Raw genomic sequence first — 15,626 nt, 5'->3', positions numbered from 1 at the left:
ACATAGTTGTTTTCCTCACAAGAGTTGGCTATTGCCTAATATTCCAAGACATAGTTGTTTTCCTCACAAGAATTGGCTATTGCCTAATATTCCAAGACATGGTTGTTTTCCTCACAAGAGTTGGCTATTGCCTAATATTCCAAGACATAGTTGTTTTCCTCACAAGAGTTGGCTATTGCCTAATATTCCAAGACATGGTTGTTTTCCTCACAAGAGTTGGCTATTGCCTAATATTCCAAGACATAGTTGTTTTCCTCACAAGAGTTGGCTATTGCCTAATATTGCTAGCCATGGTTGTTTTCCTCACAAGAGTTGGCTATTGCATAATATTCCTAGCCATGGTTGTTTTCCTCACAAGAGTTGGCTATTGCCTAATATTCCAAGCCATGGTTGTTTTCCCCACAAGAGTTGGCTATTGCCTAATATTCCAAGACATGGTTGTTTTCCTCACAAGAGTTGGCTATTGCCTAATATTCCAAGACATGGTTGTTTTCCTCACAAGAGTTGGCTATTGCCTAATATTCCAAGACATAGTTGTTTTCTTCACAAGAGTTGGCTATTGCCTAATATTCCAAGACATGGTTGTTTTCCTCACAAGAGTTGGCTATTGCCTACAAATGTAATATTCTTATACATGTTTGTTTTCCTCACAGGAGCTGCCTATTGCATGTTTATGGATATGCTTTTTGAGCATTGTATATCGATGAAGAAAGTTAAAATGAATGCCAAGCTTGAACATGAATATATCCACAATTTCAAATTATTACAAGAAAGTTTCAAGAAAACGGGGACTGATAAAGTATGTATCTAAGCCATATTTTTGAAGAAAAAAAATAGTTCTTTAGTTTCCCATCCCTTAAAGTGGCCATATGGATGAGGGAGGATTGGGTATTTATTTTGGATTTTTTAATTTATAAATTTTATCATAGCTTCCTATCTGAAAAATCAATGTGAAACAACATATCCCAAATCCTTCTTTGTAGCTCAATCAATTGCAAAGAAAAAAAAAAATGTGTAAAATGTTTGTTATTGTACGTGCAATTACAAACTTTTTACACATTGTTCAGCTTTTAGCAATTTATAGAGTGACAAACACAGACTTAGTCTATATTATTTCACATTGATTTTTCAAATAGGAAGCTACGATAAAATTGTTATATGAATTAAAAATCCAAAATATATAGCGAATCCCCATCCATATGGCCATTTTAATTAGTCTGTAAGATACGATGTGTCTTGCCACACCTACTCTATTAGCTAGCACTCACATGAAAGGCGTTGACCAATGCATGAGGATGTAAACTACAAACTTTTTAATGACATAAATCACTTGGATCCTGATATGACAAATGTGCCATATATATATAGATTTTATGTAACTGCCCACGATAGACATATGTAGACGTAATGTAACAGCCTACAATAGACATATATAGACATTATGTAACTGCCTACAATAGACATATATAGACATTATGTAACTGCCCACAATAGACATATATAGACATTATGTAACTGCCTACAATAGACATATATAGACATTATGTAACTGCTTACAATAGACATATATAGACATTATGTAACTGCCCACAATAGACATATATAGACATTATGTAACTGCCTACAATAAACATATATAGACATTATGTAACTGCTTACATTAGACATATATAGACATTGTATAACTGCCTACAATAAACACTAACTTATTGTTGGACAAAAGTGTGTGATTGATTAACACAAGCATAATGTTAATGACAGTATAATGGGTAGCTTTGTTTTAATTTGAAATTTCATCTGACTCATTCCTCTCAACATAGAGAAAGAATCATAGCCACAAATAGCCTGTAGACTACCACAAAACTGCAAAGTTTTAAAAAGATTGTGTCCATTTTTTTCTTTCAGGTCATTCCAGTTGATAGACTTATCAAAGGTAAATTTCAAGACAACTTTGAATTTGTACAATGGTTTAAAAAGTTTTTTGACGCAAACTATACAGGGCAAGCGTACGATCCAGTAGTGGCAAGAAGCACTACACAGCAACCAGGTGGTGGTGATACAGGAAGAACAAGAAAACCAGTTGGCACGGCAGGTAATCCATGTATGTCTAAACACTAACTATAATTGTGAAAGCTTTAAGCAAGTACAACTGAATCAAGACTTCAGTGTTATGCTGCTTTGTGTCGTGTGTGTGTGTGTGTGCGTGTGTGTGTGTGTGCGTGCGTGTGTGTGTGTGTGTGTGTGTGCACGTGCACGTGTCTGTCTGAGTGAGTGTCCTGTTCTTGACACCTGGTAGTTTACAACACAATTCACCAAGCACATGCCCAGTTGCCCATCACAAGCCATACTAAAACTACCTGTATGTAATGACTTTCTGTCTAAAAAAAAATAATCTACTGTAATCTACTATAAACAAGTCAAACTGAGTATCACTTCATACTCTAGTCCAGTTTCCAATATGCATTACGATGACTACAATAATCTCCACTCTATAATAAAACTAGTTACGCTAACACAAGATTCTGTTCTTACCCACAACATTGATAGTTTAATGACATTGTAGTGATAATATAAATGTCAAAACAGCTGTACTAATTGAATATAGGTGAGCAATTATCTGAATGAAGTAACCCCCAATTAACCAATTACAACTACCTGTCAGTTTGAGGTGATTTACTACTGACATGCACTGTTCAGCCTTTCCCCAGCAGACAGTTTTAGCCAGATTTTTGGGGGAAATTTGTCAGTTTGACTATACATGGAGAGGATAGTGATCATAGAAAATGTTGACAGGTATATCTGACTCCTGACATTTTGTTTGTTTTGGGGAGTCATGTTATCAGAAACACAATGATTTATTTTTTATTTTGTTTGCCTTATTGCATTTCATAGTGGTATTTGTATGAGGACAAAGTGACAATGCATGGTAATGATTATATAACCCATGATGTCTGTTGTGTCAAGAACAGTACACCCAAGCTTGTAGCTGTTGCCTAATCTGCAATTGTTATTTTTGTGATTCGTTACACCCCCCCCCCCCCCACACACACACACACACCCCCCCCCCCACCCCCCTTAATTGTGAATCTGGATATACACTTGTGAAGTCTATAACTGGAAATGAGGAGTATATAGTTTACTAAAAGTTTGACTACTTCAGAAACCCCATCATGCATAGAGGGCGCGAGTGCCAGTTAGGCTTACGTAGGGTACTTACACAAAATATGCTTGTAAATGTTCTGTGTGTACCTAACAAGCATAGTGAGTGAAAGGCAGCAGAAAACACTGCAGGCAGTAGTATTGATTTCCATACGTAGTACAGTGTTTTTGATATGAATTTAACATTATTTTTTTTAAATGAAATAGAATTTGAATTTTGCTAGGTTTTACCAACTTGGTACTCGTTAACAAAATCAATGTTCAAGACAAAATATTGAAAACATTTTCATAACTTCTTATTTACTTTGGCAGCACCACACTTTAAAGCACCGGCAAGGAAAGCTATGTCAACCACTTCCACAGTTACCAATAACAACCAAGTAGCAGAACTCAATCAACAGGTAAGTTTTACAACTCTTACCCAAAAAAAGTATTTGGCTACAGCCCTAACAGGCAATTGGTTGGTTGATTGATTAATTAATTGGTTGGTTGACTGCATGTATGATCATCACAGCTCCCAACAAGTGTTTGATTGCAAATATTTTTAAATTATTACTCAGTTTGGGAGTGTGGGGGATATGTCTTCAATGAAGATTTGTTAAAGTATTACTAAGTATTATTCAGTTGGGGAGGGGGATGGGGGCATAGTGTCCAATGAAGGCTTGTTAAATTATTATTCAGTTGGGGGGGGGGGGGGGGGGGTGTCGTCAAATGAAGGTTTGTTAAAGTATTACTAAGTGGGGAGTATGTCTTCAATGAAGGCTTGTTAAAGTGTTACTCATTACTCAGTGGGGGAGACTCTTCATGTAAGGCTTGTTAAAGTATTACTTAGTGGAGAGGGGGCGCTATGTGTCCAATGAAGGCTTGTTAAAGTGTTATTCGGTACTCAGTGGGGGGGGCTGTGTCTTCAAGGAAGTCTTGTTAAAGTATTACTAAGTTGGGTAGTATGTCTTCAAGGAAGGCTTGTTAAAGTATTACTCTAGTTATTGAGTACAAAATGAGTTGGAATCTTTAACTACTTTTGCACCTGGTGGGTTTCTTCAATAAATTTAAAGAGGTGTTATTTTCACTCTTGCCTTCCTTTAGTTATTGGAAGTGAAGCTGACAGTTGATGGACTGGAAAAAGAGAGAGACTTTTACTTCAGTAAACTACGTGAAATTGAAATTATTTGTCAGCAGCATGAAGACGAAAATCATCCTGGTATTGAGAAAATTGTTCAAGTTCTTTATGCAACAGAGGTAAGTGAAGCACCAACAGTAACTCAGTCCATAGCAATTTACTTCAATCTATATTATATTCTCTCTGAATATGTTGCTCATTGTATAGTGAAATTTTGAAGACTATATCAAGATTTCCCAAAAATTAACATTTCATCTGTATCCAGTTTTTGTCCAAATATCTGTTTGACTAGAGTCTCTCACAGTCCTCGGAGCATCGCATTTCTGAAAGAGTTGTTTTGTGGTGTGCCAGTATCTACTGCATAATTGTACTGTGTGGGCCCTCATCGACTACATAGGGCTAATCATTTGTTGACGTGTTACTGCAATGGCAATAACACGGAGTCACAGTAACAAGTCAACAAATGATTAGCCCTATGTAGTCGATGGAAGCCCACAGGACAAGGATATTCTAGTACAGTTATGCGGTAGAGATTGGTACATACAAAACAGCTAATAATGATGCTCTCGATGCTTGGAATCAGAAAATCAATTATGATTCCTACTAGTCGGGCAAACCAAAAAAAAAAAACATTTTGTCTAAACGTTGACTGGAGCTGGTAAAATGTTACTAATGCATGTATCATTCTTGATCAAATCTACAGAATTTTACTCCAAAATACTGCCTTGAAAAATATTTTGATGGATACCCATCACATGGTTCCTTTTAGCCCTGCCAAGTTGTCTTGTATTGTCACAAAAGCATGTGGAATCAATGTCTGTTCACTTTTCTAACAGCATCTGCTGATTTAGAGACATTGTCGTGTGATTTAATTTAAGCTTTGTCTTGATGTTTGAATATTTAGCGGCCTTGTGAAGGCAGCAATTTGTCATGGAACCCGTGTTTGAATGTTGTGTCTGCAGTCGCAGCATTCTTGTATTTATGATATTGCGCGTCACGAACTATGACATGAACGTTGTGTTGTCAGTGACAGCGTTCCTGTCTTTGTGATTGTACATCACTAACTACGACATTTGCGTTGTGTTGTCAGTCACAGCGTTCCTGTCTTTGTGATTGTACATCCCTAACTACGACATTTGCGTTGTGTTGTTAGTCACAGCGTTACTGTCTTTGTGATTGTACATCACTAACTACGACATTTGCGTTGTGTTGTTAGTCACAGCGTTCCTGTCTTTGTGATTGTACATCACTAACCTCGACATTTGCGTTGTGTTGTCAGTCACAGCGTTCCTGTCTTTGTGATTGTACATCGCTAACTACGACATTTGCGTTGTGTTGTTAGTCACAGCGTTCCTGTCTTTGTGATTGTACATCGCTAACTACGACATTTGCGTTGTGTTGTTAGTCACAGCGTTCCTGTCTTTGTGATTGTACATCACCAACTATAACATGAACGTTGTGTCACAGTTGTATTCTTCATTGTATCCATAATTTGACATGACTGGTATGAACACAGCGTAGTCAGTCATTGCAATTCTTTTATTGTATCCATTAATTTCTACCTCTGACTACATATACGTAGCAAAGTAAATCACAGCATTTCTGTCTGTCTATCATTGTATCTATTCATTTCTCTAACTGACTGACGTTTACATTATGTAATAAATCACAGCGTTTCTGTCTTTGTCTCCATTTAATTCTATCTCAAAGTACAACATGTACGTTCATCGTCAGTCACACAACGTTGCTCTCTGCGGTATCTTGTTGGTTCTTTTTTTCCCCCCATCACTGACCATGACTTCTCTCTGCACCGCATCTTCTTACTGTTCTTGTAGGATGGATTTGCAGCGCCTGCTGAAGGAGAAGCACGGGCTGATGAGGCAAACAATTTCGAGGGTGATTTGGGTGATTTCTAATTGTGCTTCTTCATCAAATAAAAGGTGGCCTTTCCTATCATATTTCTAGTCATACTGTGCATGTGCATGTAGATATAATGAAAATGGCAAAGTTTGCTTACTTTGCTGCACTGCACTGCACCCTCGTAGGCCACCACAAGACTCTGAATACTAATTTTAGAAATAGTCTATATAAAAAAAACAATGTATGCAAGTCCTTAACTGTACTCCTACTACGGTAATGTCCAAAGAACCAATGGTTTAACTTTAAATGATAACTGTAGTGCTTCTATGTTCTCTGTCTGTGCTGTTATGTTGTATTCCGTAATAAGTTGTATCCCCCTTCAGTGTTCTCCTATATAGGCGTAAATCTCTTAGTTAGTACTTTTCTTACCACTACATGTAAGAAATGGTATGCAAGTAGTAAGCAGATGGCAGTAGTAGTAGCAACTGAAGTTGAAAATGTCAAATTACCATCATTCAGAGTGTGAGGGGTGGGGTGCCATTTTTGACTGATAGTGGGGGGATGGGGGGGGGGCAATATCTCTTTCCCTTTACTACTTGATATGACTGGGGAAGTAGCTTGCTCTGCCGAACTGCCTGTGACAATTACTTTAAATGCAAGTTTCAGATTACCATGGGGTAATCATAAATGGGGCACTCTTCTTTTTTCTCCACTTTCCCTGTCATGTATTTCAACACTTTACTGTCGACTTCTTTGAGTAATTCACTGTTGATATCCACTACTATACATGGAGTATATTTCTGTCTACTTTGTGAGATCTCTTGCAGACTTTTAAAAGTACCCAGTCATCTCTTAGTAGGAGAACACTGTGACTGTGTGTAATTGTGTTTGTACTACACTAACTAATGAAATCTTTAGTGTGCACATATTTGTTGTATTGCGTGGTTGGCATGCATGTTGGCCAGGCACAACTACAATGATTGCATGTGATGTGTTGTTGTTTTATGACCAGTAGTATTTGACATGAGGGATATGTTGCGCTTGTTTTACTCAGTTGGCAATGAATGCCTCTCTTTAAAAAATGTAATGTCAAACAGCAACGCTTTAATTGCAATCTCTGTTTCTCTTTGTAGATCAAACTCCTTAGATAACTTTTTTCCATGGCTCCATTAGTATAGAAATTATTACTATGATAATTGAGCCTTCAGTTTCCAAAGATAGACACAAACTAAAATTATTGGCACAACGTGTTGATACAACAGTGATAAGCTATTGAATGGATTTTTGTTTAATTACAGTCTCAGTCAGGAAGCATGTAGAGTTTTATTGACAGAGTTCCATGAACTAACTTGCAGTGTACTGTTTCAGTACTTTCATTGTTTATACTATCTTCATCACACTCACAGTGTGATTAGAATCATACAACCGAGGAACCACTATCACCCACTTGTGTAATCTACCACATTGAAGAACAATAGATTTAGTTTGTGCCTATCTTGGTGAACCGAAGGCTCGATTACCAGAATCGTAATACCTTGCACAAGCCAAATTGTATGTTGCATTCAACTTTTAGCGTACTTGCTTGCTTTGGGCATGGTTTAATAAGGCTGTATATGTTATGTGTATATATATCTCATGATTGAATGACAAAAAAATATGACAATTTAGCTCCAGGGTGCATATGCTTCTAAAAGTTCTTGAAAGTCCTATAAGTTATCGATAGAAAGTACCAGTATATCTTAGTAATCTTTACAAGCATATGAACCCTGTAGTTTATTTATCTCAGGCCTTTGAAAAAATTGTTTGGTTCCGGTTACCTGACCCCCACCTAGTTTTTCACACTGACCTTAAACTTTTTTTTTACATATTCAAAATAAAATCACAAAAATTGTGAAGTCTCACAAGAAATAGTGGGTGTGGAAACTGACATCAATTTAAAAGACAATATAAAACTGTTCTTCCAATCTGTAATGACTGTACATCTGATGAGAAGAAACCAATAACACAGAGACCATGTGGAAAACAACAGAAAACATATTAAGTACTTGAACTCAACACTCACATATGCAAAAAAATATATATTAAAAAAAAATCTACCTACCTCTATTCTAAAATTGAGCGTAATCAGAACCACACAATTTTTCCCTTATCAATGTAGTGTACATGAATGTATGCATCTTTGGATTTCACATCTTTTGTGTTGACAGCTACAGGGCAAAACTCAATACCCTAACATGTGTATCTTATTGTTTATTATATCTGTGAAAACAATGAATTCAAGAATTGGACAAAAGACTATGACAGAACCCCATGACACACGAGTGCAAGTGTGTCGTACTTTTGGGTATTTGCATGAGTGCTTGCAGTGTTCTCTGTGCCTGTACTGTCACGAGCATGGTGAGTGAAAGTGCTCTAGAAAACACTGCAAGCACTAGTGCAAATACCCCTGAGTATCCACACTGGAACTCACGTGGCATGGGGTTCTGTTATTATTACATATGTTTATCTGAAACGGCAAATTTCCATAAAAATCATACAACATGATTTTATGTGCAGGGAACGATTGTGTCCCATTTGCATGCAGGTATGCAATAATGTTTTTGGTATTGCACAGCAGTGCAAATACCACTAGTATTGCATGCACTAGTGCAAGTAATCTGTGGTATACATGTATTATTTTAATACTCGCATAATCATCTGATAAATGCTGCTCAAAAATGTTAGTTGTGATTCTTGAATCTCATTGCAGGTATCTTTATTTTTCATATTTCAGTTTGTGAGATAATGGTGCAAACCCACATTTACATTTGAAAACATATTTCACACCCCTTCCCAAAGTGTGCCCACCCCCATACCAGATTGGAGCATATATGCTTTCCCCATACCACAATGGACCATATGTGCCCCCACTCCCTTACAAGAATGGACCATATATGCAACAAGGACCAAATACAGATTAATAACACTCATGATACAGATATATAGACCAGAGTATGTCGAGATTGTTTCTTGGTAGATTCGTAAATTTACATGTAAGAAAGGAAAGACCAGACATCAATACATTGCAATTTCTTTATTCCAGTCATGCAAGTATTTTGCATCTTCTGTCCACTCCATCCAACACAAACCAATTCCACTAAAGTCTGTAACAGGTAGCCCACCCAACATCTTCAACCTATCAAATTTTTCCAAAGCCCATCATGTTATATCTGAAGTCAATATTCATATCAAACTTACTTGTTGTTTTCAGGACGGTTTTGTTGCACCAGAAGAAGGGGAAGAAGCAGCAAACGGAGAACAAGACGAATATTAGAAGCAGGAGCAACCATTTACTTAGCCTCTTTTTTGTTGTTGAAAACTTTAGTTTGTAGTCGCTAACCTGGCAATTATTTAACTTCTCTTCCCCTAGTGAAATAGCTTGACAAACATATGTATATTGGATAAGTCATTTCTATAATGTGATGTTTAAAAAAAAAAAAAAAAATCAAAATAAGGGAATGTTTTAAGGGTAAAGTTTCCGAGAGAGAAGTAATTCTATATTAAGTCTTAACCTCCACCTTTGACTCGCTTGTTTAATTTCTTATGTGAAATTCTGCTGGAGATATGTAATTATATCACTTTTTATGGCCGTAGTTCTAGTAGGTAGATGAAACCAGCCACATGGTGTTCATATTTCTCGAGCCATACAAGATATTTTGAATATAAAAATTGGGAGAATGAAATGAGATCTTTACCTAAGCAACCTTACACGCCCTAACTGCCACATATTAGATGAAAACTGTTATTAAAGGGTGATATACTGTCGTCATAGTATTGAGATCAACCAAGAAGTGAGCCACCCGGTGGCAGTTATGATAATACCGTTTGTTTTTATTGAGCTGTCTTGAACCTTGATGTAGGGATATAAGATTGATGTGACATTTGTCCACACATTTTATACAAAAAGCTGAAGTGATCATCAACCCAAAGTGAGCCACCTAGTGGCAGTTATGATAGTTACTTTTGTTCAGCTTTTCGAAGGAGAGATAAAAGATTGCCGGGAAAGTTTTCAGCCAATTATAACTTGAAAGGTTAAAGTAAGAGTCGGCCTCATAGTTTATAAAAAGGATTTTTTTTTTTGTACTTAACACAATAGCAATTATTGTAGTTTATTTTATTTTTTTTCTTGTTTTTGAGAACTATTTGACGTGAATGTGATCACCGATTACCCACCATTTCTCAAACCTGGCACAAACAAGTCTAGGTCATTGAATCATAAACAGTAACGGCCAAAGAAAGCTGAGCTATTCAGCCGAAATATACTAGGTGAAGTATTTACACTCGGAATTTAGAATTACTACTAGATATTATTCCAGAGCCAGAAAACGTTTTTTTGGTTTTGACTGGTCAATTATTTCAGACTTGTATGAGACTGTCTTACTTAGGGGATAATGAATGTTACATGTAGGCCGTGTGGTTTGCAAAGTAAGGTTTTCGGGTGTTTAGTAAGCTTATCTGTCCAGTTGTTTACAAACAACAACAAATTCATGGACAGAAAGTACTACAATTAACTCCCAAGATTTGCAGAATCAGTATTTAATAATGTAATTCTTTTCAGTTATACCGTCAGTGTTTTTGTTAAGGGGAGTAAGCAGGTAAAATCTACCTGAGTTTCCCAGTCATTTTACCGAGGGGTCCCCATCAAAATTATAGTACATGTACAATGTATTGGAAACTGTTGTGATCAGTTTTACCCTATTGCTCTTTTCCGTTACTGGGGTTACCCAACCTTCGCAAAAAAACACTGGTTGTATTTTCATTTTGGTAGAATACATGTATATTTTTTTCACCTGTCTTCTCCAGGTATTCAAACCTGTCTTTGTCTAGAGTGTGTGTGTGATTGTTTTATGGAAGCATGGCATTGTATTCCTGTTTACATTATTGAGGTTTCTGACAGTGAAAGTACAAAAAATACTACATATTGTCACGTCGGTGCAAGAAGGTCATATCTGCTATATAGAGTTTATAGCAGATATGACCTTGCACTGATGTAACGAGGAGTTGACCGATGTGTGAGGGCGCCCTGTCATGGCATACCTTACAGACTAGCAAACGATATGGCTCTGAAGTTTTTGGTTTCTATCATAGTAGTAGATATGCCTATGAAATTTTTGGTTTCCATCATACATTATTGACGAAAGTAATTTGTGTAGTGGAATATAAATTCTAAATAATTTTTTGTAATTTTCTGACGTAGATAATTTGACTGATTGTATCACGTCAATAATACAAGAATAAAATAAAAGCCCGATTCACACACGCACCATTCCCAGTGGCCATCTCATTTATCACACGATTTTGTAAAATGTTATACATTTTTTGACATATTTTCTTCTCAACATACATATTTGACTCTTAGTATTTCCCTTTTTAGTAGTACACTTGTATCTGAAAACTTGTGTATTAATTTGAATAAGTTTAATGTATATTATGAAATACATGAGAAATGCACAAAATAGCAATATGTTTATGTTTTATGCTTCTTGATAAAATTCAAGTCTTGATTGGTTACTTCTTCCATAAAAAAAGAAATCTTTAAAAAAAACAAAAACAGGGCAAGACTTTTAATAAAAGAACACTAGGCCCAATATAAAAGTTATTATCTAAGTAGCCCATTTTAGAGTTGTCAGTTTGTTTTGTGAGATTTAATGTTCCATTTCAATATCCAATTTCTTAAAAAAAAGCTGTTTCACACTTTTCACCACGGAGTACAGTAGTTCTAGTGTGCAAGACATTTTAATTAAACCACCATGCCTTGTTATGTGGAGGTAAACCAAAGTGCATTTCAAAAGGAGGAGAAAAATTGACGTGTTTCACCTGTTTTCAAAGCTAATGTCACAACCATTGGTGTATGTTTTGTTACAATTCAGGGTAGTCATATAGATTTCATTGTTTAGTAGGATAGTGAGTGATTGACATGATGTCAGATATATTTTTTTGATTTCAAATCAGGGCATTGCTATGCAATATACACACTAAATACAGGTTCATTCTATGCTGGTTTGTATTGCAGGAAAGTATGACACTAAATTACAATTAAACATTCTATGTCTGGCTTTTGTTGCATTAAACATGACACACTAGATACAAGTTCATTCTATGCTGGTGTGTGGTGCAGAAAATATGACACTATAAAATGTAGGTATATGCCATGCCTGGTTTGTGCTCGGAAAATATAACACTAAATTACACATACATTCTATGCCTGGCTAGTATTTTAGGATTGTGCAAGTCACTGAAACTTTCATGTAATATAGTTTGCCTGGTGCTGGAAACGTACGACAGTATTTCATTGAAGTGTTTAAAAGCAATGAAATATTAAATATTACAACTTTTTTGTGTGATATTTTTTTTTCCATTATAAAGCTTGTAATGATATGGCTACAGTTTGAGTACCATAGGAATTCTGAACAACTAAAATCCAAATGTATTTAGACACTGTATTAACACTTGTGACCACAAGAATTCTGAGCAACTAAACCCAAATGTATTTAGATGGTATTAACTCTTGTAGTGACAACGTGTGTGTGTTGTATTTCTATGTTAAACTGTTACCAACTAATTATCTAGTGTAGTGCTCGTCGGGCTTTTCTGCTTACTCTAAAAGTGGCCAAAGTTTGCCCCTGAGGGCGCTAGCTGCACCTAGACAGAAGTACTTGTCACCCTTCCAGTTTTATTCAGCAACTCCCAAAGTACAGATACAAGGTCTTACTACAAGACTATGGATTAACCATATTGAAAACTACTAAAGCCTAAACCAAGCTAAATAAACCAGCCAGTCACTGAGAGCTATACCTTAACTCAGTATGTGTTGTAGACCGATTCATCAAATTACCGGTACCAAGTGACACTGCTGTCATTCCAGTTTTGGTAATTTGTGTACCATACAGGGCATAGAGCACTGTAACTGTATATTGTGTTATTGCATTTGTTGCATCTTTCAGACTGATTTATAGCAATTACATACTGCCGTTTTCATTTGTAGTTGTAGTTGTCAAGTTATATATATTCACATTTGTTATTGATGCAAGTCTTGGTTACCCAGACTCTGGCCACTGGGGGCTCTGCGAACGAGACCACCCCGAATGAGGGGAAACAAGATTTCATCTCACATGTGCAGGAAGTAGCCTCTGGAGCAGTGCATCATGGGGAGTACTTCCCCTCAAACATTGCAGGCTGACCGATTTAGGTACCTTCGCTACAGATTGTCACTTCTCAAACGACTGATATATATTAATGACAACAAACAGGCCTTGTAAGCCCATTTTTTATGCTTGGAAGAAATGTAGTGTGTGACTTCTGTCACGGGATAGTTGGAACGTGGTTTCCCCAGACTCGCTCATGTTTGGGTGGTCTCGTAGACAGCGCCCCCAGTGGTGAGAGGCTGGGTAACCGAAACTAGATTAAAGTGTGTTGACAGAAGAGATTTCACTTTGGTGTTACAGTAGGCAAGGAATCTTACAACACATTGCCTGTGATCAAGTGCTGGTATCGTACATTTTGGTACCAGTGTTTGTTTTTTTGTAAATTTACTGGTTTATTACAATTTACTTGAGATTTACCGTTTTAAATGACCAGAATTTGTTGTGGGTAGTGATGACGGTCCTTTGCAAATTTGTCAGTAGTTTGGAGCTTTCTGTAGTGTACCGTAGTCTCGTATGATCTGTATTACATGTATTTGAATGTCGACAAGTTATACAAAAGATTGAATTCAGACATATTTGATGAAAAGTTATCAATAAATTGAATACACAAGTGTCTGACTGTATTTAGTACAGAAAAGTTACAAATAAATCACATCTGTAGAAAAATTTCAGACAAATTGAACACAGAAAAAGTTGTAAACACTAAATACAGACAAGTTTCTAATGTATTTACCTAGTCCTGAAAATTTCCGACGAATGTAGACATGTTCAAAGACAGTATTGAATACAGAAATGTTTTCAACTTGTATCAGAACTTCAACTTTGTAAGAAGAAAAAAAAGAAATTAGTAGAATATATATATATCACTGCTTCTTCTTTTTTAAGTGTCATACTTCCATGTACAGTTTTCAGTGTCTATGTTTTTTGAGAATTTATTTTTCATTGATTTTGAGGATTACTGGTAGATGTAGCTGTAATCAGACGTGTGCATCTGAATGAGGTGTGAACACCCACCCCCGTTCTTGCACTTTGGAATGGACCATCCTATCAGATCGGATGATATTGATATGTAAATAAGGGGTGTATACCCTGTTATTGATTTAATCTGATTTGAAATGTTGCACGTCTAATGCATTGATGTTGGTAATAAATATAACATTCTCTTGTAATTTTTTGTTATGTGTATTTTGTATTTTTTAACAGGACAGGACTGAAATGATGTTCAGTATTGCTGTATATGCATGCTATGGTAAAGTGTCTGTGTGTCTGTGTCCACGCACTCGAGTTAGTCAAAAATGACTGGACCAGTTGCCTTGATAAATTTGGTGGAATGTTCCTTTGGATGTGTAGGTGTTAGGAAATTGTTCACACTCAATATGATCGCACCATCTGTTGTGCAATTTGGCTCAATAAAATATTGTTTGAAGAATGAAATTAAACTCAGAAAGTACACATCCACAGCAAAATTCTAAACTCGAAAAGTACACATCCACAGCAAAATTCTGCCATATTGGTCTGAAATTGGATCAGAATTTTCCTAACGCATTGATTTACGTTCTTGTAATTTTTGTCATGCATTATTTCTCATTTCATGAGTAAAGTTGTATTTCCTTATGAAAACTTTCAAAAAATGGCACTAGGGAATGGTCCTGTAGATATTTTGGGGTAGCAGTTGGAAGACAACTATTTTTGAGGTATTTTGATGATAGTGAATCCAAACAGAAATGTCTCCCAAGCGAAATTTTTTAGGTTTATCCCTCGAAATTTGCATATAATTTACATTACTTCTTGCATAGCAAAAATTGTGTTAAACAGCGCCCCCAACGTCAATTTGAAGAATGCATTTTGAGAATCGCCTGAAGTTGAACGAACCTTACTTTTAATTTGTCTTCATTCATTAGCAAATATGGGAAAGGTAAGTTTTAACTGCTTTCGTCCTAAAGGTATCACCATGTTGCATCGATGTCTTGGGCTAATAAATTAAGGGGTAAGGTAAACGTGTGTTAGTAGGTTTTGCTTTTATTTTATAAATTTGCATGATGTTCCTAGTAAAATCAGGATCGACAAATTGCAAAGTCACTGTCTCAGAGCAGAAATTTCATTTTTTTTTTTTTTTTTTTTAAGGTTAAGGATGCCTTCCCCATGTATGAAAATGATATAAAAAAACAGTGATTATATGTTTGAAAGTCAAATAAGTTTTATACAATTGTTACTATGGAACGGTGGGTCTGAGGATGTTGTCGAGATACTGCAGATTTGTGACATGTAAAGTGAATCAGTGAAGATACTAAATAGCGCCACCT

The 15,626-nt window shown here is 36.2% G+C and overlaps 1 protein-coding gene across 4 annotated transcripts in view; it reads left to right on the top strand.

Moving 5' to 3' along the window:
* LOC144445545 (microtubule-associated protein RP/EB family member 3-like) overlaps window positions 1-11,441 on the top strand; it is a 35,279-nt gene extending 23,838 nt beyond the window's left edge. For 2 of the 4 annotated variants that reach the window (XM_078135142.1, XM_078135145.1), the window contains 6 exons: window positions 654-799; window positions 1,906-2,101; window positions 3,472-3,560; window positions 4,246-4,398; window positions 6,115-6,219; window positions 9,390-11,441. In XM_078135142.1, coding sequence (XP_077991268.1) covers window positions 654-799; window positions 1,906-2,101; window positions 3,472-3,560; window positions 4,246-4,398; window positions 6,115-6,195 — 665 coding nt within the window. In that variant the 3' untranslated portion in view covers window positions 6,196-6,219; window positions 9,390-11,441. The remainder of the gene's footprint in view (window positions 1-653; window positions 800-1,905; window positions 2,102-3,471; window positions 3,561-4,245; window positions 4,399-6,114; window positions 6,220-9,389) is intronic. The other 2 variants (XM_078135143.1, XM_078135144.1) reach the window with 2 other exon arrangements.
* The last annotated feature ends 4,185 nt before the right edge of the window (window positions 11,442-15,626 follow it).

This window comes from Glandiceps talaboti, chromosome 14 (genome assembly GCF_964340395.1).
Source record: "Glandiceps talaboti chromosome 14, keGlaTala1.1, whole genome shotgun sequence".
Taxonomy (NCBI): domain Eukaryota; kingdom Metazoa; phylum Hemichordata; class Enteropneusta; family Spengelidae; genus Glandiceps; species Glandiceps talaboti.
This window is presented reverse-complemented; position numbering and strand designations above follow the sequence as displayed.